The sequence below is a fragment of the Anas acuta genome, chromosome 1 (genome assembly GCF_963932015.1).
Source record: "Anas acuta chromosome 1, bAnaAcu1.1, whole genome shotgun sequence".
In the NCBI taxonomy this organism is placed as follows: domain Eukaryota; kingdom Metazoa; phylum Chordata; class Aves; order Anseriformes; family Anatidae; genus Anas; species Anas acuta.
Genome location: NC_088979.1, coordinates 83,957,665 through 83,983,395, shown reverse-complemented (window position 1 = coordinate 83,983,395; position 25,731 = coordinate 83,957,665). Strand labels below are relative to the sequence as shown.

The following is a 25,731-nucleotide window of genomic DNA, read 5'->3' as shown; positions in this document are numbered from 1 at the left end:
CTAAAGTGAACTATGAAAAAAAAATCTACCTCCAGAATAAAATTCACCAACTATGCTATCCACGGAGCCAGAAATGTTATTTACAGAGCCACGGAGCCCAGGCAGATATCCCAAGTCTACTTACTCGGAGTGGCTTGGAGAACTCAGCTCACACATGATACAGCTTAGCTCTGGATCCATCCAACTTAATGTCCAAGTAGAAATTCCTTCAGCTCCTGCTGGCACTTGAATGGTTGTACTCACATGGTGCAGCAGAGCATAACATAGCAACCTCCAAGATACCAGACCTGAGGTGATGCACCTACCCGGTCTGCTGTATCCTAACACAGAGAACCAGTACAGTTGTGTTTTCATGGCACCGAGCCCAAGCAAATACTCACCTTTCAGCAAGCCAGTGCAGCTTCTGCACACAAGTTGGCACAGGTACAGCTGGCTCATGCTTTTTCACCTGATCTTCCTCTACTAGAATGGGTAAAAACAAATTGAATATGTCTGCACCACCACCTAACCACAGCCTACCTGACGCAATGAAGCCCTTTGTCACCTGGCAGTGGTGTAATGGACACAGAAAAACTGAGATTTGACGGCTCTGTACATCAGATTTGCCAAGTGCCTATATTTTGGCTATTTTTCCCCAAAGAGGAGTGTTCAAAGAAAAGACCTTCATCTTTTTCTAACTCATGCAGTGAAAAAGGGAGAATTTATGTTATGTAGGTTCTTCAAATATGCTTATCACTATGCTCTATGCACTCTGTCCAGAAAGAGGATGAGGAGGAATTGCAAAGAAATCCAAGGGCAATGACTACCACCTTGCTCAGCAACTACCTAATTCCTGCTGCCAGGAACAGCAACTGCTTGGCCCTCCATTCTGTTGCTGCCTTTCCTTACATTATTGTTCTACAGTCTGGTGAAGTTACTCTTGACATCTTTACCACTTTAATAGGCAAAGAGAAAATAGACTCACAAGAAGAAATGCATGGTTGCCTTCAACAATACTTTGCAGAACGGTTGCTTTGTGAACATAGCAGTTGGTGGCATAATGTGGAGGGAGCATTGATTGTGAATGGATATTCTTTTTAATTTTGCTATCATCATTTCCAGAATTTCCATGTTTCTCTTTTAGTTGAAGTGATGTGTCTGCCACTCAGGGCTAAAAGAGCTTTTCAGATGGGTTTGAAGGTTGTTAGCCACCATCACACACCAGCCACTCTCCTTGCGTTCTCTACATTCAAGCACCCAGTGGTCTCTCTGCTCTTTCTGGTATTTCCTCTTGAACCAAGAACCTTTACTATTTTTCAGTTTGCAGATGTGGTCTGGATGAGGACCAGTGCATAGCTGAGGTGTGAACAGTAAAATAAGCACCCCTGTCACAGGAAAGCAACTTCTCCCATGCACACATTAGGCTGGCAGCATTTAACTGGCACTTAGATAATAAGGACATCTACTTCACTGCAAAACACAGTCGGGACTTGCAGCCATGAAATGGACTTGATAGCCTTTAAATGCTGTTTTATGGTGCTGGCTTACAGAGATGGCTTGGAGCCGACATGGCAGCTCATTAACACTCAGTTAACACTTCTCTATATAGCACAGCATTGACTTTTACATTTTCTTATTTCCAGGGGAGCAATGCGCGTGGAATTAAAGGGAGGCATAATAGTTTAAGACACACAAAATATTATGAACAAATCAGTTATAAAAACATTGAAATAAATAATTAAAAAAATATTATGTCCCGAAATTACTATTTGTGAATATAGAGTCCAGGAGAAGCATTACTTTTACCTTGCCAAGTTTCCCAGTGCAGGTGATTTCTGAGAGTCCCAGCTTCAGCTGCTGGGGACAGATATCTACAAAGGAGTAGTTTGTTACCTGAACCATGTGTCTAAATCAACTTCTGTGTTCAGTCTTATAACAGCTTCTGTTTTATTTAAACAAACAAACAAACAAAAACCTATAACTCCCTTTTCACTTTTAGGCTGCAAAGTAGGGGGAGAGTGCAACCCGCTTTCTTTGATGCTGCTCTCTTTGGCTCTGAAAGCCAGAATGGTCTCTTCTTGCAAATAAAGCAGTAAAAGAGGAAGTGAAAATGTCAGGCTGCATTCGATTGCCAGAAAACGGACTGTTCTCCATAATAAGAGAGCAATCCCCAGGTGAAATGGGGATCTTTCCATTTACTGGTCATCTCAGACCTCAGACGACATGGTGAGAGCGTGCAGGAGATTAATAGGCAGGTTAGCTTCCAGCCCTCCCCACCTCAACATCTGCCTGCGTTAACGAGCAGCCTCGCACACAGCAGGTAGAAATCCTGCTTCGGCTGCTCCCCAGCAGCACAAACCCAGAATTTAACAAAGGATCAGCAAGCAACGACGTGCTAAGCTAGCTGAGGAGGAGGAGGGCATGTCGAAGGTGGCCAGCAGAAACACCAACAGCCTAACCAGCTCCCCAGGGGATCCCCCTCTCCCTGCCTCACCTACATTTGTTGACAGCCTCTCCTGGGGTGCACAGCAGAAGCAAAGTCTGCTTCTTCCTGGAAAGGTAGGCTCGGGTGTGCTGCACATCAGGATGCCCCACAGAGCTACCAAGCTAACCTTAAGAGAGGGGCAGGAGGGCTGCATCAGTGCAAAGCTCCACCTGGACCAGGCAGCCCCACCAAAACCCTTTTGGGTGCCTCTGCGTGGCCCCGCGTTGTGCCAAGCTGGCAAACCCAGCCAGTGCATTTGCAAAGGCGGCCTTTATGCCAGAAACATTGCATGCACAGATTGGGTCATTAAGCAGATTTCAGCTGGATGTTTGTGGATGAATTCTGGCTGCTGGCATGCGAAAGATGGCAGGCAGCAATTGAAGAAGCGGCTTCTGGCCTCTGAAGGGGGCTCGTCTCACAAAGAAGACGCAGTCCTAGCTGTGGAAGCTAAAGGGAACTGAACTTTCTGTTGGAAATATGAGTACCAACGGAGATGGAAAAGCAGTAGAAGGATCAGCGAGAGATAATATATACAGACAGAAATCCCTTTTTGGTGAAAATGCCCATGAGGAGTGCCTCCATGTAATGCAACAAATTCTCTGGTGAGAGGGCAGATGGGACAAAGGCAAGCCTGATGCAAGCTGGGTTTTTGCTTTTATTTGCAAATGAAGCAACTATATGGTAAGATTTTTAATGACCTCTGCTACTCTTTTTTCCTTTCTCCTCAGACAGCCCTCAAGACATTTAACAGCAGGCATCTTTGCTATTGATCACTCAGTGCTGGGTATCCTGAAGATTGTATTTGTTGGTATTTGCTAAACTGTAATTCGCCACAATACTACAACTGGTTTTATTTTTTTTCAGATGTAAAATACCCCAGGTCAGAAATACAAAATATTTAAGAACTCATAAGTTGACCAAATGTTACTGCTTGTTACAGTAAAACCAAAAAGTACCTCCGTGCAACAGGAAAGTTCTCCCCATTAAATATTCTGTCCCCGCTATGGATGCAAAGATGCACTGGATTTGTTATATAAACTGAGTGTGAACTCTTTGACATTGTGGGAAAAACTAAACAAAACAAACAAACAAAAACAAAACAACAAAAAAAAAACAAAAACAAACAACAATAATAATAAAAAAACAAAACAAAAACAAAAACAAAAACAAAACAAAACAAAAACAAAACAAAACAAAACAAAAAAAAAACACAATGTTTTATAGCCAGCCTCATTTTGAAAAATGGCTAAACCGTTTTATCTGAAACTTCATTATCCCTATCTCCCTTCCCCCCAGGTAGACACAACAACATTATAATTATCTCAAGGTGTGCAGAAAGCAAAACTGCAACCCCATCATTTAAAGTTTGGCAAAGGGTCTGAAAAAGAGTTACAGTGGGAAGTGTCAGGTGAACTCAAGAGGAAGAGCTACGACATGCTTCACCTGTAATGTCTTCACTATTGGGGTCTTGGATATTATAGTGGTGGCTGCTACTAAACACATCAGATTAATATCCTTACATTAGTCTCTTTCGGTGATATTGGGAAAATGCCTGTAAGCTAAAAAGTGCTCAGCACATGGGAGGATCAGATTTTATATAAGTGAACTAATTTTTCTGGGGCTTTGGCGCATATATAAGAAGCAGAATATAGGACAAAACCAGCAAAGTAATATGAAAACATGTGATGGTGGTTTATTAAAAGACTTACAGCTGAAAAACATGAATGCCACCTTTTTGTCTCTCTACACATGATGTACCAGCCCTTCTCCTAAAGCTCTTTGAAGGCAGACAATCCAGAAGTAACAGCTGAATTCTCAAATCAAAATGCCAATGAGCTGGAATATTCCCCTCAAAAGAGATGCTGGTGGCTTTATTGAAATGACTCTCCAAGAAATGGCTGGCTCCCAGAGCTTAGTGGGGGAGCCAGCCGTCTCCTGGAACTGAGTTGGCATAAATGAGCAGTAATCCAAGGCAGCGTCCATGCCAGGCCTCTTGTCATCGTCTGACCGCGCTGCTGGGATGTTGAGTCTCAGGACCCTTGGCTGAAGGATCCCAGGCTGCCTGTCAGCCAGAGGCTTCGTTCTTTCTTATCCAGGACAAGGAATCAGCAGGAGCTCAACCAGGATTTTCAGAAAGGTACTTGGTGTGGCACAGTGAAAGGGAGGCTGAGCCTCAGGGAAGGGCCTACAAGGCAGCGCTGCCAACTAGTGCTGCTTGAAACAAAGCTCTTGTGATAGCATCTCCTCTGCTGGGAATGAGCAGGAGCACCAGCCAAGCCTGCGTTCCAGGAGACTGCAGGGCTATTCGAGACATCAGATATGCTGAATGGAAGATCATCATGCTCTTGCCAGCCTGCCTGATGTAGGTGAGCTGCTGTATTTACAGATGCCTTGATCTGTAAATAAATGAAATAACTATGAGTAACTGCAAAGGCACCACCACATTTACCTAGGATAAATAAACTAAAAACAAATGTATCTTGCACACAAACTGTTGGGCTTCCCTAGCAAGCAGTAGTGTGACCAAAGACCTTACAGAACAAAAGGAAACAGAGCACTAGAAGAATCATATGCTTGTTTCACTATGCAGTATGCATTACACAAACTTTGCATCCAAATCGAGCAATAAATCTACATTGCTTTCCACCATGCAAATCGCCAAGTTACTCATCAACAATAGATTTAGTTTCAGAGAAAGTTGCCTATAAGTGGTGGAATTATTTGCGAAGTCAGATGAAGTGTTGGTGATCGTATTCTCACCATATGATAAAAGGATATTTCACTGAGCCTCAGGACACAGAGTAACAGCATGGTCCCTCCTGTGATCTTGTTCAGGGAAAGGTCAGCTAGCTACAGAAATTATATTTACTTTTGGAGCATTCAACTACATAAGCTACCAGCTGGGAAAAAAGCGTTGAGTGACTCAGAGGAGGAAGCTTCTACACCCCCAACATGAATTGAAGTTATGAAGGGTTAACAATGAGAAACGCTGGAAGATTGTTCAATCGGCTTATCTGTGCCCACTGTTCCAAAAAGAAAGCCCAAATATTCCCAAAGTAGGGAGGATTCTCCAAAGCATTTAAAGCCATTCTCTATTTCACAGATGAAAAGGTGCATACACATCCATGTTACCATGGAGAAAACTACATCTATGCTCTCTCCTACTTGTGGATTTCAGGCTTTGAACTTTAGATTAACACGGGGAATTTTTTTAGCTTCACCTAACCCTTCCCCACAATACAGATGGTCCTGAAAATGAAAAGTAAAACCATTTACTAAGGGACCCAAAGGGTTAGATCCAAGCCCCAAACTTTACACTAAAACTTTCAAACCTTTGGCATATTTAAACCTATTACTGGCTATTTTTCTAATGTACTGTATCAAATTCTGAAGCCTGACCTTTTAGGACAGATTCTGATGCCCTTCAGAATGAGTAGCATATTTTTCCCATGAAGATTCCCAAAGTAAAGAATTTGTATGAAGAGAGACAAGAATGTGATGCTTTCTAGCATTCGAAAGCTGGATTCTGATCCATATTTTATAGGTTAGGTCTAGCCCACAATCCAACTCATTTGGCAACACTTTTTCTTCTAATTGAGATACATAGTTCAGCACGAATGAAATAATTCCATATTTAAAGAGGACACTAAAAAGCCTTTTTCCAACAGATATCTAAAATTCCTTTTATAGTAGTAAAAGCCTGATTATAGGATGATGTCATTGCTTGGACTAACTTAATTCTAGCATCAGATGAATAAAACTAATGAAGGAGAGAAGCGTAGCAGTGTTTTTAGCTGAAATTAATACTTTTAGCATTGTATGTTAAAACAGGTAGCATTCTCCTAATATTTACTTTGATATGTGCTTTGTTTCCATATAGTGCCAGTGCCAGGACATTGATTAATTAGTAAAATGAAAAGAAAGACTTCTAATGATATATTAATGTTTAAATATATATATATATATATATCATTGCTTCATTGTTTGTTACACTGCTCTCTTCGGTCTTAAGTTTTGATATTGGAAACTGAACTGAACTTCTCCAATGAATATACTGCTCAGGACGCTGCTGATGCTAATCAGATTGCTATCCTTTAGGGGTTTCACAAAAATGGAAACACTTCAAGTACAAAAGCAGTACAGAAAAGAGACTAAGTAAAATGGTACCTTCTTACTCATGCATCAAAACAGCATGGCAAGCGAGCCTCAGAGCTAAAGCACTGACTGTGATTTCCCAACTGCTCCCAAGGGATGTCACAGAGTGCACCATGGATGCCTCCCCGCCCCACCAGGCATGGAAGCCAGGGCTCGTACAGGAGTTGGGGAGGGAGGTGAGATTCCCCTCCACACATACTAGTCAAGACGTTGCCAGGGTGCTCATCCAGATCCAGAGTTTAGGGCACATTCTTGGATCCTGTGGTTTAGATGCTGCCCGTATCTCTCCACTTTATAGACGAGAACAGCTGCTCACCAACCCACCCCCAGCCTGCTAGAGAAAACTCCGATCTGAGAAAATGAGCTAAATTCTATTCTGAGTCCTGCTTTATCAATAACATTTTCTGTTAATAACATTGGAGCAGGAAAGATCTCATGGGTCATTGAATCTGAGCTCCTTTATCATAAAAACTACATCACAAAATCTGTTTTATAGAATTATCGAGCATAGTCTTATAATAAGCTAAATTGTTTGTCGCCACCACTCTTCCTGGGACACTTTTCCAGAACCCGTTTCTATTTTCTATCTTTAATTTATATAGCCCTGGAGATTTTTACTACAAGCAATGATAAGCAAGCCAAAAAGAGCTTAGTTTAATTCTTGAAACCAGCATGAGCAAAGAAGGAAAGTCATTAGGAGAACGTACCTCTTGGGAAGTAAGAAAAGTAAGAATTCAAAGGTATAAGAGAAAATAAGCATCAGCTGTTCTCATATTGATCACTAACAGGTGTTAATTGAATGTTCTGGACCTACATCAACTTTTATCTGGTTTGGTTTTATTACCAGGAATATGGTCCTACTCTTTAGGATGGGGGGAAGTTAAACCTCCAGCTCTTTTCTCAGTAACTAGCCAAGAACAGACACTTCAGATTTATGGGGACCAAAGAACTCAGCGATGTTTATGAGGGCCATTGTAGAAAATTTTAGATATAATCCAGCCTAGAAAGTGTTCTGATTGCAAATATTTATTGTTTTCAATAGAAAGGAACACGTGTTTTCATAGATGAGAACTGTAACTTTTCTAATTCTAGTTGCACGCCAGAAAAATCATATAAAATCTTGACTTTAGATTTAATTTCTGACTTTACAAATGACTCAGTCTGTGTTCTCACACCAGCCTCTTATCCTCTTTCTGTCTCCATTTCCTCATCTTTAAAATATGGGTAATAATACTCCTGCATCCCTTGAGTGTTTCTTAAGCTTAATTAACTCAATGCTTACGACGTGCTTTCTGATCCAGAGATGAAAGCTCTACACGTATCCAAAGGATACTATTCTAGACCATTTGTAAATAAATAAAACTGTACTCTCTAGGTCTTATTTTTAATACAGAATTGGAATGACCCAGCCTTAAGCGATCTTCTCTCATGGAAAAGGCATTGGGAGGCAGGTCCGTGGCCAACATTTTCTCCCAGGTCAGTAGTTCTCCCCTGCCTGGGAAATGTGAGAACGTGGCTGCAGGCCAAACTTCTTCTGCACCGAGGGAGGGAGCCGGAGCACCAGGCCTCTGGCCAGCACTTGCCAACCAAAGCCGCGCTTTTCTCATAGAAAGCGAACGGGAAAATGCACGCCTAAGCCAAGGGGCTGTGCTCAGTTGAGAGCTCTGCAGCTGTCCTGCTAGGAAACGAACGTGACACAGGGGCAGCGAGCTGTACAAGAGCTCAGGGGCCCCTCGTACCTTGAAGGAAGGGGAAGTGGAGGTCAGCAGCTCCGGCCAGTCTTGCGCTTCCCCAGGGCTACAGCTCTGCAAATCAGACTGCTTGAGGGAGGACGCAATTTTCGGAGCTGACACTCTGCTACAAGGCCAAAGATGGGAAGCCCAGTAGTGGGACCAAGGTTTTTCAGCTAGGTTACAGTGTCTGCTGTTTTCAGCGGGCAAAGCAGCTCGCACGGCATTGAGTCACCCTGCCTCAGTGTCTCGGTCTCCCCCGTGCAAAATGGGAGACAATAGCAAACAAGCGTCACGGGGACTGCGAGATGCTCGGATGCTAGAGGAAGGGAGGCCATATGTGTTGTTACTAAAAAAAGTGACAGCTTGGAGTAGGGCTATTTTGGGACAACAGCGCTGTGATAGCTTTCCATGCAACTGCCTCCACCACCGAAGGAATGAAACGTGTACAGGTTTAAGAAAAATGTGAGTACACACATGCACATGCTGCTGTATGCTATGCTTCTCAGGCCAATGATTTGTTTTTTAGATTGCTCAGGTGATAGATAGTATGCAGAAATTCTGGCAGCTACTGAGCTGAGCTGAGTTTTTAAACAGCACAGATTATGCTGTGAGATAGCGTTGGGTAGCCCAAGAGTTACAGCATTATGGGCTGGTAGCCTTGAAGGTGAGATATAAAGAAGAAGACATGGGTTTGGTGGCTATCTGGGGTACCTGGTGTACCCTCACTGCCCACACAGCCAGGGAGGGTGAGGTGAACACCAGCACCATGCCATGTACAGGATCAGAGCAGAGTGGTGAAGAAATAGTGGTAGTGACAACACTGCCTCATTTTCATCATTTTCTAGCTAAGGCTCTGAACACTTCACCACCATATGTGCTTTGTGGTTGCTCGTGCCCTTCTGTAGGTCTAAGTTTTTGTATCTACCCCTGAGCGGTGAAATATAAAAGCTTTGAAATATATACCTATGAAATAAAGAACATCTGGGGCACAAATATAACTTATAGCTGTTTGCCATAAAGGTCCATACAATCTTATTTTTCCTTGTCATGCACACCCATGCCCCAGACCACGCCATAATCCAAGTAGCAGGGAGAAAAGAAGCCACTGGACAGGATCACTTGAACTTGTACTCAGATTTTCAGCAGCTGGAGGTGAGAGCAGGACATGAGGGTTGCTGAATATACCTCTAGCACTCAAGTAACTCATCACCTAGGGACTGTTCAGGCATTTATTGAGATGTAGACCTGGGAATTGGGCTTGTGGTAAACATAGTGGTTCAAGCTTGATTTCATCAAGCAGCCCAGAGTTTCACCTTATAAAATGGTCTTTGAAGTCCAGCAATATGCTTGTATTCATACATATATCCCTATTCTACATTTCTTGTTTAAATTGGAAATGTTGCAGTAACGTTCACGGCCTTTTAAGTCTGTGAACAGACACTGAAATTAAAGGATTGTGACAAATTAAGCCCACTTTTCCAAATATCAAAAATATCTGTGTGTGTTAAACTGCTTTATGTCTTCCAATTTATTTGCTCTTATTTATGGGTAGTTCCCATACTTCTGCACTAGCAAATACAGTGTATATGCATATGCAAGATGAATTATTGGACTGAATTACTACAATCACCATGATTTTCACCTAGGGCTCAACTCCGATAGGTGCTCAGCACCACAGCCTGATGCAAAAAGACACTGAAATATGTACAAGCAGGACCGAGAGGAGGCTCTGGAGCAGATTCACCTCTGAGGGGACTGTGGCCCATGGAGGAACCACATCAGCGCAGCAGAGTAAGAAATGAGGAGCAGCAAAAGGGAAAAAACACGTGTTGATGCTGTCTCCTGCGCTGCCTGTTGTCCCACCAAAAGGACGGAAAATAACATGCAGCGAGGGCACTGGAGGCTGGGGATGGGGAGGAGAGCTTTCACAGACACAAGTGGTGCTTCCCCTACGTGTTTGTTTTCAGTATTTCTAAATACCGGGATCGAGGACTGGAAGTTTATATTCAATGTAATAAACTAAATTCCGTGAAATTCCCCAACTTGAGACTGTTTTTCTGCCCACGACACTTGGATAACAAAAGAATCAACAGAAACCTTTGCTCCAAAACTTGAAATAACTACCTCCCTCTCAGTAAAAGCTGAGAAAAAAAGGAGAAACCTTCCCTTCTGCTATCTTCATGCTCTCACCATGTTTACCCCAGATACAAACAGGCCTGCACTTTATGGATTGGACAATACCCAACAACTATGGGAATTAAAAAGATAATAACGTGCTAAAACACTGACTGCCAGAGTTAGACAGACACCAGGGACAAGAAGAAATGTTTTTTTCCTATCCAGCTGCTTTGAATTCAGCTGAAATGCAGCGTCTTTCTGAGAATCCCACCAAAAATGGCTTGTACCAAGCGAGCTCATCCCACTGCTGTCTGCTGGCCCAGGGCTCGGCCAGCTGGGGGCATGGATGGGGTGATGTGCACCTTCTGAGGAGAGGGACACATCATTTCCCACACCAATAAATGTCAAGCACAGGAGAATGGGTGGGATGAGAGGGAGCCTGTGATGATTTTTGGATGCTGCTGGCCCTCACCCAGGCTTTCATCATGGGGTGCTCGAGCTTGCAAGACCTGGACGGGGTCCCTGCAGGGCTGGAGCCAGACGAGCACAGAGAGCGCGGAGTTTCGCCCCCTCTCCAGCTTCATTTCCCTTAGAGGAAATTAAGCTCCCCGTGGCCACACTGACCAGCCCAAAGGTGATGAGAGGTCGGAGAATGAGCCCTGATCATTGTCTAGCATGAGGTTGGATAGACCTTGCAGCTTTCTACTTTTTTCATCCTATACACAGGAGTGCTGCAAGTGCTAATGTTAAGGTAAACCTCTATTTTTAACCATAGCCCCTGAAATTTTTCCCCCAAATTTTCCCCATTTCTCCCCACCAGGTTCAGACTTTTGTATTTTGTTGGACAGAAGGTGGAAAGGCCTGGGAGCTTTGCAGAGAACCCCTGCGGATGGTTTACAGGCAAACTCTTGCTAATTTACAAAGGCCACTCCATGTGTAAGTGTGGTTGCCTTTTCGGTTGATTCATATAGCTCCATATAGAACAAAGACTGGGATTAGCACTTCAGGGGTGTGTAAATAATAATCAGAAAGGCTGAGGTATGCAGATACTATTTATCTCAATAACTCCTCTTTTATTTACAATGACCTGAATACACCTACATCAGCTGCACACATCAGCTGATGTGCAGTCTCCAGGTAGATTGGCTCTCAGGGCACAAACTTACAGCATAACCAAGAAGACATCAGACTTTAACTCATCTTCTCCAAAGCACAGCAACACAAGCTCATTAATGTAATAAAAGCTTTTTTTTTTTTTTTTTTTCTTCTAATATGGCCTCTTTGCTAGGCATGCTGAGTCTAGTATACCCTTGTCCTCTAAAACTTTACTGGCTTATTTGTTTTGTGCAAAGTAGCACAACACAGCTGCTCTTTATGGACTGAAACTTTTACCTGGCACCGAAATGATCCTTGGCTTCATTTTATAAAGCTGTGGAAAACCTCAACCTGTGATTATTTTGTTAGCTTTAAAAATGGCTTTTGTTTTCACATGCCTTTAGTACTCTCTAATTGTGCTAGGGAGTTAGCTGCATAATTTCCCTGTGTTGATTTGGAAACTATTCTTTCTGCCATAAGATCCATGTGTGTGCTTGTAGCATGGAAAGTTCCAGTTTGTGATTCAAAAGCTGCCATTCAATTAGATATGGACATTTCGACTTCAGTCTGGCAAAAACACTACAGCGATTTCCCAACATCACAGATGCTTTATCTGCACACAAACCCTCCAGATGCTCGTGCTGTCACATACATACCATTGAAGGCTGTCCAGCAATGCTCCAAGATCCTAAGAGCATTTACAAAATCAAGCTCTACTGCACTCACCAGCAGAGAAATCACACTGAAATATGATGAGAGCGAGGACATGGCAGTGAAAGCAATGACCACAACGGGCAGTCACCAGCAGGAGCTGAGCACCTCTGGACCTCCAAAGGTCCCCGTTGTTTTGTTCTTCGATCTGGCAACCAACGCATCATTAGGTTTTAAAGAAAGGCAAGAGTAGGTTCAAGGCATGTAGGGCCTGACTCAAAGCCCCCTGCAATCAGAAAGAAAATACCACTGCTGTGTGGGGTAGTGGTGTTGATCTGTGATGGAAGTGCCTTTGAAAAAATATCAAGTAAAAGGAGATAACTGGAGATAAAAGGAGATAACACTACATTGCCGAATTTTATCTGGAAAAAATGTGTTTTCTAAAGCTTTATTTTTGATACCCATTTATACCAGTTTTAAGTTTGCTCGTAGCCCTTCCTACTTTGAAATATTGCTGCTTATGCCCATGACCTAGACCTTACAGAATGGAGCCTGGTTATGCTCAGGTGCAGGGAGTATCTATCCCAGACACGCCCACATCTTTGTCCAAATCTCATTCCGTATTTCTTTGGTCCTTAAGAGAAAGACCATAGCCTCACACTCATAAGTAAAGAGGAAAAAAGTGCTCACCAAGTGCTTTTGCCTTGGTGAGCGAGATAAAAGAAGAAAAAATGTTGCCTGAACCCACCCATGGAGAACAAACTATCTCTGCTGGGGCTTCTCTGCAGGGAAAGACACCATCACCAAGGGGACTTCCACTGTGGCAGCAGAAATAATCCCCAAACTATCCCCACCGAGGCTGCCCTTCCATTACAGTTGTTGTCCAGTGGAGGAATGGAGCTGCCCCTTGCCCCACTCAATGTCAGCTAGAGTGAAAAAAAAATAAATAAATTATTTTTCCACTCATCATCTTATGAGTTCTGCTTCTGGCAGGGGAAAGGGCTCAGTAGCATTCTCCAGGCTGTCAGTAAAGGAGGGTGGGGTCTGCTGTGAAAAAGAAGGGATGAGCAACCAAAATCAGTCAAATCGCTTAAGAGCAGTGTTTGGAGGAGTTTGGGGAATTATGAGGGGTTTGGCTCAAAATTCCTTTCAATGCAATGTGTTGAGAGAGAAACAGTATTTTATGAAAACACCAATTCAGCACAGCATTAAGCAGATACTTAAAGTGAAGTATAACCTTAAAATTAACTGAAAGCAAGTACAATCTACAAACCTACAATCTACAAACAAGAGTCCTTTTGCCTATTTCTTTGCATGGATTGATTCCTTACCTGAGCCAAGAAACTACCATACTGAATCTGTTCCCATTTTTCTCTTCTAGGAATGGGCTAGAATCTTTTTTTTCTTTCTTTCCCAGAAAAACGTCTTTAGTAAAAAAATAAATCTTCCCCACCCTCCTGCTTATGGACATGATGTTGTGGGGTTATATGATGGATTTAAACAGATGCTCATAATTACACAAGTGTTTTCTTGAATCAGAATTCAGAACAGAAATTGGAAATAGCAGTGAACACTGATCATCACCTACTGAAGTCCCTGAAGTTGACATGGCACTACCGTGGCTGAATTTGGCCTGGCATGTGACTATGTCAAGCATTTGTTTTAAAAGCACAAGATTACAGAACACCAAAAGGACAGAATTAGTATACCTAGATATATCCTCATCTCACAGCACTCTGTTCAGGTTCTGCAGTAATAATTTAAGTTTGATAAAATCTCTCAGATTTATCTATACCATCCCATATTCTTTAGAGACACGGGGAAAAAATATATTCCAAAGCAAGGTTAACCCATTTTGGATCTGAAAAATATGTAGTTCCCAGGACAGTAGCTATGCATGCAGATATGAAGTAGAATTGAGATGAATGATAACCTCACCAATCTCAAGTGAGCCCAAGGGTGGCAAACCTTTTCCTCGCTGCGTGTCTAAGAGACCCTTCTAGCCCCAGTAACACTCACCTCACCTAAAAATAAAGCAAAAGGAATCCCACAACATGAAATTAAGTCACAGGTCAAAGCCAGCCATCAGCCAGTATTTCCCTTCCCTGACCTAGACAAGCTTTGTGGAGCATGAACCTTAACTTCTTGTCTGTAACTGTAAAGCCTAATGGCACGTATACATCACATTGTAAAAATTGCAGTTGCCGTAGAGGAACACTACAGATTGTGAAGTGGCCCACACTTTTATCTTTGTAAGTACTATTTGGTTCACAGCCTTGTTTGCAGAATGTAATGTGCAAAGACTTTCCACAGATTTAAAAGCAAACAAACAAAAAAAAACAACACAATTTAACTAACAGAAGGAGTTCAGAATGAGAGGCAAGAATTGTTCCATTCTTCCTGATGTAATTCCTTTATTTGCTTTATTTACAAAATTGGAAAAATAATGCTCACCCTTCCCTTTTACTTCATGAGTCTGCTATGAAGCCCTTACATACAGTACCCTGAATATGCAAAAGAGTATTTAGCTGTGATACTTGAATTTGTATTCAGGAACTGGAAAAGTGTATTCCTTTAAACTCCATCTAGTTTGATTGGAAAATTGTTTGCTTCAGAAAAATCGTGTCTAGCACTTTGAAAAAATGTATTGTGTGATAACTTTGTTTTAGTCCCATCTTTTATTGGTTTGTTAAGCCATTTCATTTAGTGTTAATGATGCAAACCATCTTGTTTAATGCTTTGATGCTGCCTAACATATTATTGCATTGGTCTGCAGAATAAGGCACTTCTAATACCCCTCTTTTCAAAATCATTATTGTTATTTAATTTTTATTACACAAGTTTAAAAAAAAAATGCTGCCTCAGAACAAGTAATTTATATATTAACTAATACCACAACAGCTTTTAAAAATGACTGCAGTGTTCCACAGCATTGGCCCCAGACATCACAGCAGGACATCACAGCAAGACTTGTATAAGCATTTGGGACATGTACATGGTACAATGTCCCCCCTTAACAGCCAGGGTACAGTGCAACACAGTGTCCCAGCAGCATCACCACACTGGAATGCCGAATTTATTTACACGGGAATGTTCCAGCCAGAAGCTTTTCAATGAAAGAGACAGCGGTAGCTTTGGGGGCAATCCTAACTTGAACAAAGTTCCTTGTTCAGTGTCAAGAAGGTGATGTTTCTGATTTTTATAGGCCTGTTGACAGTAAGCAGCAGTGGCAAGCATCACTGCATGAGGGAAAGACTGCAAGATTTTCTTAATGACTAAGACTAATTTTCTAGTGGGGCATCTGTGGGACCGCCACGAGATCCCAGCAACACTTCTGAAAACAGAATCACCAGTAAATTGAGCCCCGCAATTGTTCTTAGAGGTAAGAACAAGCCCTTACAACCTTACATGAGAGAAAGGAATGGGAATAGGTTAAAAATCTAGAATTCTGGCACAGTGGCTCAGAGGCACACCAGAGGTATTTCACTTCATGTACTCGGACTGTAGCTCCCAAACCACCCCTTACACCACCACTGCTACCCATACATTTACTTCAACTACAAATTTCCTCTTACTTCAGTAGTCCTCCAACTTCAGCAGGTAATTATGAAACCTCTTTGGCACCAAAACTGCTGTGACGTGCTGCGAACCCACTTATTCCCTTCAGGCAGATATCTATGCCTCAGCATAGACCCATAGCCTCAGCCCAGGTTGAACATTGCTGCTGATGTTTCTATCTTGGTCCTAATGGACAGAGCGGCTCTTTGAGCTTCATGTATGTTTTGAATGGTTTGTAAGGAGGTAAATATTCTTACATCCTCCATGCACAGGCAGTATAGAGATCCAAAGGATAAAAAAGCGCTGAATTCTGCAAATGTACCCCAGACATACTCAGCTATATGATTAATATACATAAAACAGTAAATAGTGCCTGTATAGAAGGGTCATTAAAAAGCAGCTGTCTATCAGAAAGACCCTCATTTTCATAGGTCTTACTATGTTTATTTTTTTAAGAAATAGAATAAGCAAAATTCTATTAATCAATCTAAAGCATCTTTTACCCAACCACAAAGTAGTTTTTTTGTTTTTGTTTTTGTTTTTTTAAATCACTTTCCCCACTATTCCGGATTATACCTGTTCCAGTAACGAAATTATTTACCTCAAGGCTCTGTTTCTTTCTGCATAATTCCTCACTTCTGTTGTGCCTTTATATGAAAAACATTTTTGCTTGACATTTCATAAAGGCTTATCTTTGTTTCAAGACACTAAAAGGTAAACTTCATTCAAGCCAGTTGAGATTATCCATCTCATCCCAAATCTACACTGGCTGGGAGCAATCTTTCACAGAGCTGATCAGGCAAAGCCCTCCCTTTTCCATTTCCAAGACCGCATCCTTAGCCACAACTCAGAGCTCCTTTGACCAGTTTGCTTCTTTCATGTTCTGATAAGTTGTGTTTTTTTTTTTTTTTCTTTCTTTCCTTCTTTATTTTTATTTTTTAAACACAGAGGATCCCAATGGTGATTATTCTGAATCTGACAACAGCTCTCCAGGCACTCAGGCTGGAAAGAGAAGGAAATCAGCTGAACAACACTATAATCATTGGGAGTCCACTGGGGAAAGTACCCAAAGCAAGTACCAAAACTTACTCACAGAATAATTGTTAAATGAGACAAAGATATTGCAAGCTAGAGAGGTCTTCCCATGGCTTGCAGATGAATTGCTGAATCCTTATCTATTTTCCCAAAGGTGTATGTAACTATGCTGTGGTTTCACATTTCATGAGGTAAGATGCAATGGGATGCAACGTCCCAGGAGATGCAATGTCTCATACTGTATATTATCAAAACCATTTTCACTGTCTTCCTTAAGATCTCTGTTTGTACTTACAGATGCTAACCATCATGCTGCTATCCTGCAGCTCTCGAGCATGCTACCTCCTCCCACAAGTATCAGCAGAAAACAAGACCCAGGATGCAGCACAACTGTGCATGAATGGCACTGACCTGATTTTCACAAACATTAAGTCGCTACTAAAGAAAGCGTGAGAAACATTAATGAAAACAGCACATTTGTCAGTAAATGTCTCATTTGGAAGCCTGATTTAAAGGGCACAAAGATGCAAAAGCTGTCCATGGTTACATAGTTGTTTAATTCAGGTCGGAGCCCATGCTGATGCTGATACAGCCCCATTTTCAGCCTGTGCTTCCTGCCCGCCTGCTTGCAGCAATGCTGACGTTTGTATGGCCACATCACTGCCTAGCTCTGAGCTGATCCCACTGAGAAGTGACCCACCCCAGAGGAAGAAAAGCTCTCTTGGCTTGAGCTCCAGTGCAGCAGAGACAGCACAAATAAGGGAAGGGAACGTGGAATTCTTCTGGCAACAGCAGCAACCGAGAGATGCAATGCAGCCTGAGCTAATTGAATGCCATCGGGTCACCAAAATGGGAGGACCTCCCTTCCCCCATGCCCACACATGCACGCTTGCCTCTTCCCCTGCCCTAGCTTTGATGCTCATCTCGCCTCTCAACAAGTCATTTCAGCTTCCTGAAGTTTAAGAAAACCAGCTCTGCAAAAATGAATAGTTTTCTGCTGAGCTAAGAGCCGGGTTAAAATAACAACACAGCGAACCGAGAGGAGATCCACAGCCAATGAAGCACAGAGTGGGGAATAACCTAACTTGTGGGAGAAGAAATGTCATCAGCCCTTTCAGAAGCAAAAAGCTGTAAGATCAGTGCTGCAGTACCATGCAACGTCACACCAACAATTGCAATGATTGCTAAAGCACCCGGACCCTTCACATCAGCAGGAGCTTCTACTGAGCTCAGGATGGAGACAACATAAAAGCTTAATGAGGACAAAACATATTTTAAGTCTTAACTACACTTTTGTTAACTATTTTAGTAAAAACAGCAAGCTAAATTGTTTATCTGCTGTTAGTGATTTCTCCCCTGGGTGAATTTCAATTAAATCTCTCCAGGGATAAGGTGGAGAGCATCCAATTTAACTTTCTCTATCTCACCAAATCCTCAACCTCCTCAAACTGGAAGAAGAGCTGTGTCTGCAGCCCAAGTCCCAGAAAGGCTGAGTGGTCACAACGGGATATTAGGTTTGTGGAGCTGCAAAGCTGTCTTGCTGATTACCACAAGAGGTCAGAGCACAGAAGCCTTGTTAATCAGAAATATAAAAGGTCACGTTTGCCCCTTTCAGTTGGGAAAGTGATAAAGGCAGATTTCAGAGGCCAGCTCTTAAACCTGCTCTGAAGAAAGCGTAAATTTGCTTAACCCTTCACCAAAAGGGAGCCAACATACCCTGCATTGCTGTCATGAGTGTGTATGAGTACCACTCATATGCAGGTACCATTGCTGCCTCGCTAACCTGCAGACAGCCACTGCCCAGCTCATACACCTGCACATAGGAGCCCAGGCTGGGTTTTGATGTTATATTGGAGCATTGTGCCAGAGAAGGGATGATGCTCTTGGTACACTGTGCATTTGGGACAAGATGGCCTTTTTACCTGTTACTAAAACGTGTAACACTCAAACAAGTGGGACAGAATCACTTAAATTCTCGGCTGACCTGGAAGAAAACAGTGAGCACTGATTTCACTCCAGTTCTCACTAATTTTTTGCATTCCCTTGTTCTGACTCAGTTTCTGTCATCCACTTCAGTGATGCTCTTAGCCACTGCTTACCAGAAGGGCTGGGTAGTGGGACAGGACTGGGACCCTCAAGAGGCTGCGTTTCATTTAACTTATGGTTTAAGTACGAGAATACAAATCCAGAGTGGCTGCAGCTGTATTCCTGACCACAAGATGGTGCCAAAAGTGCTCACTACGTACAGAAGCTTACTGAAACTACCTACCAAAGGCAGCTGACAAATCACTTTGCTCAAGTCTTTATTGCTAAAATTATTAAGAAAAAAAAAAAAAAAAATTAAATATCTTTAAAAACACACTCTCCCCCTACCCTTAATGACTTTAACATAGCACATTAAAATGTGTTTTGATTAAGCTGACAATTAAAAGATAGCGAGTAATGTGACTTTGAAACTACTGAAATCATCTCTTCTGTGTTGATTACAGATCGCCATCTTCCTCAGACCTAAGTGCAAATGATAGCCTTACCAGATTTCAGGGTTGTGTACAGGAACAACATGTTTGTAAAATACATTTATTGAAATCCGCCACAATCACTGGAGGCAGAGAGATCACTCAGGGGAGTAGGGGAGATGGGGACGAAACGAGTGCACAGTGGCATGCTGACCTCCAGTGAGCCCTCAGGTGCTAGCAAAGTAATAAACAGGGTTGTGGAGAGAATTGTTATGAAAAGAATCACACGCACACAAAATACAGCTATCTTTATATGAAGAACAGCTAGGATCTAGCAAAAAAGAACCCTAAAATGGGGCTCTCATGCATATTTTGAGGCTTTAACTGTAGCTTAGCCCCACAGAAACCTGGCAATAGTCTTTAAACTGACAAAGTCATCTACTGATTGACAGAACAGAAAGGCATTTCTCCTTCCTTTCACAAGCAGTTAGAGAAGACATCTTCACTTTTTAGTGAGGGCAGAACTTACATTTTGCTCATGATTTCAGTCTTCATGAAATCAGCTGATTTCATTTCTGATGCAGCCTAAGTCTTAACTCAGTAACAAAGGGCATTTTTGTTTGTTTGGTTTTGTTTTGTTTTTAAGCTCTTTAGAAATTGAGCTGCCTTTGATTTCGTCTTGGTGTCCCCACTTGCAGGAACACTGTTTCTGCTTACAGAGACAGAACCTGCAAACAGGGACAGGACAGAAGAAACCACAAAGTCATTTGATGGCAGGGGCTGGCAACCCTTCATATGAGACCCATCACTCGCAAGCCATGTGAATGGCCTGCCAAACTAGGCACATGTGCTTCCAAACAGTCACCTTCCCTCCTGATGTCTCAGCATGTCAGCAGCCCCACAACTCATTGCCCCATAAAGGGGCTTTCAGACTTGTCCCAGCCCCTCAGGACACAGGCCAGAGGATGTCCAACCATCCTGCGTTAAGCACATATTCCACCAGCATGCCAAGATTGGAAAGCACCACAGAAGACGTTGTTTTATCGTCTCAGTTTTATTTTAAAAGCTTATGCTTAGCTTCTGTGCATAAATTTTCTGCGGCACTGTAAAGCCTGGTACCAAAGGGAGTTCTTATGGACCTGGTAGGTCCAAATGTTATCCGGCACTGGGCATTCTTGTTTTCCTGCAGAACACGACTGGCCTAGTGTCTGCCACAGTTATGGAAATATTCTTCAGTTACCACATGATTTTGGAAATGATGGTTGAAACGATTGCTTCTGCTAGCAACTACACTAGCTTTAGTAGTGATACATGAAACCAAACGATAAGGCATTAGTCCAGTCCAAATGGCTGGCTCTTTGACTTAGTCCTTTTCTCATATTCCCTCTTCTACCATCATTTCATCTTCAACGCTGTTAGCCTAGACAGGGCTCTAGGCAAAGGCAGCATCTAAACACCACATGAGCAATTCCTGCTGCAGCCATTTTTGCACAGCAGACTACTAAAAGAGCCAGTGAATCCTGATATTCTGCCTACAGCTGGCACTTTGATTTTGTGACTGCTACTAGCAGTATATGGCTTAATAAAAATTATTTCTGACCTAATGTGCATGTAGTCTCATATTTTTTTACTTGCCCTGAGCAGGAGCTCAAAATGAAATCAGTTTAATAGAATAATTTTACTGCGTGTAGATTTTGTCACAAACGTTGCTTACAGGATTACAAAATTCACTCTCTTCGAGCACAGCTGGGATCTAAATTAAGCCTAGAGAAAATAGCTAGAACTCTGCCAGCCTCTAAAGTGATCGTATTATTCTCTTATACCAGGGCTTCACTGCAATGCAGATACCCAGTGGGCACCGAAAAGCAGCGCACAGAGTTAGTGAGAGCTGACTGTTTCATAATGAAATGTATTGCTTCTATTTGTTATTTTTTGCAAAGAAGAAACCAAGATGAGAACAAGAATGTGTAAGATAGAAGAGAGATTTTTTTCACAAACCATCTTTCTATTGCGACTTCAAGAAGAAAAGTAATTCAAAGCAGAAAAGGAATGGAAGAATATCCAAATGCCATACTCTGATTTCTGTTCTATTTCTATTTCTATTAAGACTTAAAAAAATAAATATTTCTGTAAATATGAAAAAAGTAAGTTGAAACTCTTCATAGTATGGCTTCCATAATTAATGCTTTATGGAAAACAATCTCAAGATAATCCTAACAAAATCTGAAATGACTGCTAACATGCCTAGATTTGAAATGCAGAGATAGTAGCGGATATAAGAGAAATAACTTCATTAAAGCAGTCTTATTTACCCTGTCCCCTTCTTTAACACTTCACATTTTAAAGAAATCCTTGATTTAGACAAAGGAAGAAACTTCTTCCTTCGTATTCTGCTTTCTCTGCTCTGCACTTTCCACTACATCTCCATCTAAGACATCATCAGATACCCCTAACGCCCTCCAGCAGTTTCACAACCTTACTGCTTTGAGGCACTGTCCTGCCCCTATTTCTATCAACATTTTGGGCGTATATCCAGTCCAAACGGGGGCTGGACTAAGGGTGACTGTGCAGCTCACAGGAGCTCGCAAATACCACAAATGAGGTAGCACACATAACCTTCAACTGCAACCCATGGACACACACGTTGTGCGAGCATCGTTAGCTTACAGGATAGTTTTTAACATGTATTTCTGTCTTTCTCAGTGAAGAGAATGGGCCAGGGTCACTGAAAAAGCAGTTATTCAATGTCCTTGTTTAATGATTGTCATCGTTATGTTCTCTTAGCCCTGCTGAGAAGGCAGGAGAGACCACAAGCGGTCTGGTCACACTCTTACTGTGGTGTCCACAAACTATTTGTGTTTACGCTACAGCAGCCGTTGTGTGGTGCTGGTTTCGTGATGCGCCAAGCAGAGCATTAATTACGCGGGTGTTAATTGGAAGTGCCCGTGACTCGCACAGCGTGGTTTATGAAGGTTATGGCGATTTATGGGGAGGCTGGCCGTGGTGCTTAGGGACACGGTTGAGTGGTGGCAGTGGGGGCAGGGGGTGGTTGGACATGGAGGCCCTGGAGCCCTCCTCCAGCCCTAAGGGCTGTGGAACTGCCCCATCACTAACGGCTCCCACACCCACTGCCCCTCACAGCTCCTCATGGAGCCTGTGATTGGTTGGTTTGCCTGTCAATCAGAGCTTTCCCCTCCCCTCCGCGCGGCCGCGCTGAGGGAACGGTGGGAGGGGCGAGGCCCTGACCTCTCGCGCCTCGATTGGACAAAGCGGTTGTCATTCACTCCCACTAGGCTCCGCCTCCTTGTCAATTTACCGGTAGGGGGAAATGCCGCAGAGCTCCCCCCGCGATCTGATTGGCCCAGCCGAAACGCCACTCAAACCACGGCCCCGCCCCCCAGCGAGGCAGCGCCTCACCTGACGGGCCGGGCCGGTGAGTGGGCGGGGCTATCCCCTCGGTCCCGCCCCTCCGCCGGGAACGCCGCCCTCTCATTGGCCGCGCCGGCTGCCCGTCAGCGCTCGGCAGGGGGGGGCCGGGCGTCTTCCAGCTGGGCCTGGCAGTGCGGCGGCGGCCGGCGGCGGGGGTGCCATGGGGCGGCGGGGCGCGGTGCCCGCGGCGGTGCTGCTGGCCGCGGCCTGTCTGGCCGGTGAGGCGGCGGGGGCAGGGAGGGAGTGAGGTGGGCGGCCGGTAGCGGCTGGTAACGGCCGTAACGGTCGTTAACGGCCGGTCGCGCGCCTCAACGGCCAGGCCGCAGCGGTTGGGAAGGGGCGCGCGGGGGGGGTGGGGGAGGACTGGGGGTGGGGGGCGAGCGGCGGCTCAGCATGGGCTCTGTGGGCTGTTGGCGTCGTGTGGGGGCGGGGGCTGGCTGGGGAACGAGGGGACACCAAAGGCCACCTGGTTCCGCCCCCCTGCCATGGGCAGGGACACCTCCCACCAGCCCAGGCTGCCCAAAGCCCCATCCAGCCTGGCCTTGAGCACCTCCAGGGATGGGGCACCCACAGCTTCTCTGGGCAGCCTGTGCCAGGGCCTCACCAGCCTCCAGTTACAGAATTTCTTCCAAATATCTATCCTAAACCCATCTTCTTTTAGTTTAAACCATTCCCCCTTGTCCTGTCACTATTTGATTGATCAAAGCTGTAATTGTAAATTCCTTCTTAAGCAAATTGTCATGGAAACCTGCATGTTTTTCAAGATACGGTTTGCTATACCATTACACTTGATAGCAGGCCACCCAGAGAACCTATATCAATTTAAAACAAAAGTTTTTTTGAACCGGCTCCGTATGCATCTGTTGATTTGGCCTCCTGCCTGCCTTTTGCCACCCTTCCCTGACCTGCTTCACAGTACTTTGTTCCTTCAGTGTGTTTATTGTAACATAGCTCAGGTTTACTGTCAACATTGGTATGCATGATCATGACCCAGGTTTAAAGCAACATCTTCAAGGTCGAATTGGTTAAACTAATGTCAAGAAAAATTAGAATTGCACTTCACATCAGTTACTACTGATGCTTGCTTTTTTTATGTGTGTATGTGTAGGGCCTTTAGATTTACAGAGCCCCTGGAGAAGTACTTTCTATAGCTGCTCAGGCTGGTAACTAATTTTCAGTGGTCATGAGAGTAGCTGCTTATATTTTCTTTAAAAGTTTACCACAAATGAGTAAGTTTGAAGCACGTAATCAGACTGATGGTGTAATTGGAACTGAAGCTTAGGTGGCCTGCAAGTATTTGTTGCTTTCTTCCTTGGTTTTCTTAAGCATCGTATCAGATGATTTTTATGGTAGAAGCATATTTCTGAAACTCTGCATTGTGTGTGTGACTGCTTACATACAGATTTGCACCAAATATGTTCTAGAATTGATTTAGATAAGCTGTTAGGTGTTTGTGTACACACAGTCTTGCTGTTCTGCCTAAGTGACGTTAAGTAGGCAGCTAGACTGAAATAACTCTCTCATTTCTATATAGTCCTCTCTGACCTTATTACAGCATAAATGTCATTGTACTACACCCTACAAGTATATGTAGTCAGCTTTGTTGTTGAATGTAACAGGGAAGAGAGGAAAGAGGGATCCCAGGTAAGTGAAAACCCAGCACGAGGAGTACAGCGAGTTGTGGCTTTGCACAGTCAGCCGAGGCCCAGTGCTGCATCAAGCGAGAAGTCTTGTGACCTCCCATGCTGGAGGAGGCAGGGCAGAGACACCGGAGCTGTTCTGCAGGAGCCAGACTGTTCCTGGCAGCGCTCTGTTTAAACCAGCGCTGATGAGCTCAACTGATCCTGGCTGCTCTGGGCTCGGTGTGCAGGCTGTTTACTACACAAATAGAGGGGTTACGCCGTGCAGTCCTGGAAGGAAACAGAGCCGTGTTGGTGCATGGCTGCTGCTGAGCTGGGCGTTTGGATTCTGCCTGGCTCTGCTGAGGGTTGGCTTTGCCAGGCCTGAGTTGTCACACAGCTCGTGGCCTGCTAGTGAGTAGGTAGAAGCCTGCTGTGCTGTTAGCTTTAGTCATCATCCTGTTTTTGTCACTGTGGATTTGTCCATTCTTAGTCTTTGCTGTATAGATACGTTGCCTCCTGTTACAGAGCACTAAAGCCAACGTTACTTGTTACATATTCGGCATAAAGTGGTAGGTATGAGAAAGACAAGAATGAATGAAAGCTCTGGTATGCTTTGCTTCTGTGAGGAGAGAGAGAGACTGTAAGAAATGTGACAGCTTGCTTGTTTGTCTGTTTTCAGGTGTGCGCGGTGATGAATTCAGTATCTTACGGACACCTCAGTCAGTTGTTTTTCGAGATGGAAGTTGGCCAATTCCTGGTGATCGGATCCCAGATGTGGCTGCGTTATCCATGGGCTTTTCTGTTGAAGAGGTATGTTTGGTGTCTTGATTTTTGAAACAACTCGAAAACTACAGACTTGCTGGGTTAATGTGCAAATCTTCCTATCATGTGCTGGAATATATAAAATATCATCCTGTCTTGAGGCATGGATGACTTGTCTGAGCGTGGTTTCCAAACCCGGAGCTGTATCAGTCATATGAGCAGAAGGAGGCTGTGCTAGCTGGCTAGTTTGAATCATCAGCTATAGAAGGAAGCAAGCCTGCAGAGTCTGTAGCAGTCACGGTCATCAGTTGTTCAGAGGCCCAGCTACGTGCTGTTTCCCACCCTCTGTAGTCTTGTAGTGAGAACTTGTGGAATCCTCTCCAAATTCTTGTGAGCTATCCAGAGGGATCTTTTCTTGGGTATTCTGAAAATGATGAGAAATGTCTTGGCTAAGCAAGTGTTTTGTCAGGTCAGCAAGTTTGTCTGCTAAGCATAGTTAATTAGAACAAGTGAAAAGGTTGCTTAGGAAGTAATTGAAGCACTTGAAAACCTAATTTGTTTCCCAGATTAGTTTTTTGGATAAACATAGCTTTAGTGATACTTGAAGTGGGGCAGACAAGTAAGAGTTCATGGACAGATTCCACATTGCTTAC

The 25,731-nt window shown here is 43.5% G+C and overlaps 1 protein-coding gene across 3 annotated transcripts in view; it reads left to right on the top strand.

The window, feature by feature from the left end:
* The window catches only part of ATP6AP2 (ATPase H+ transporting accessory protein 2), a 103,843-nt gene that overhangs the window by 70,842 nt on the left and 7,270 nt on the right, over window positions 1-25,731 (top strand). For 2 of the 3 annotated variants that reach the window (XM_068686332.1, XM_068686324.1), the window contains exon 2: window positions 24,996-25,126. In XM_068686332.1, the coding sequence (XP_068542433.1) occupies window positions 25,106-25,126 (21 nt within the window). In that variant the 5' untranslated portion in view covers window positions 24,996-25,105. Of the gene's footprint in view, window positions 1-22,815; window positions 22,913-24,995; window positions 25,127-25,731 lie in introns of those variants that run through there. The other variant, XM_068686314.1, reaches the window with a different exon arrangement.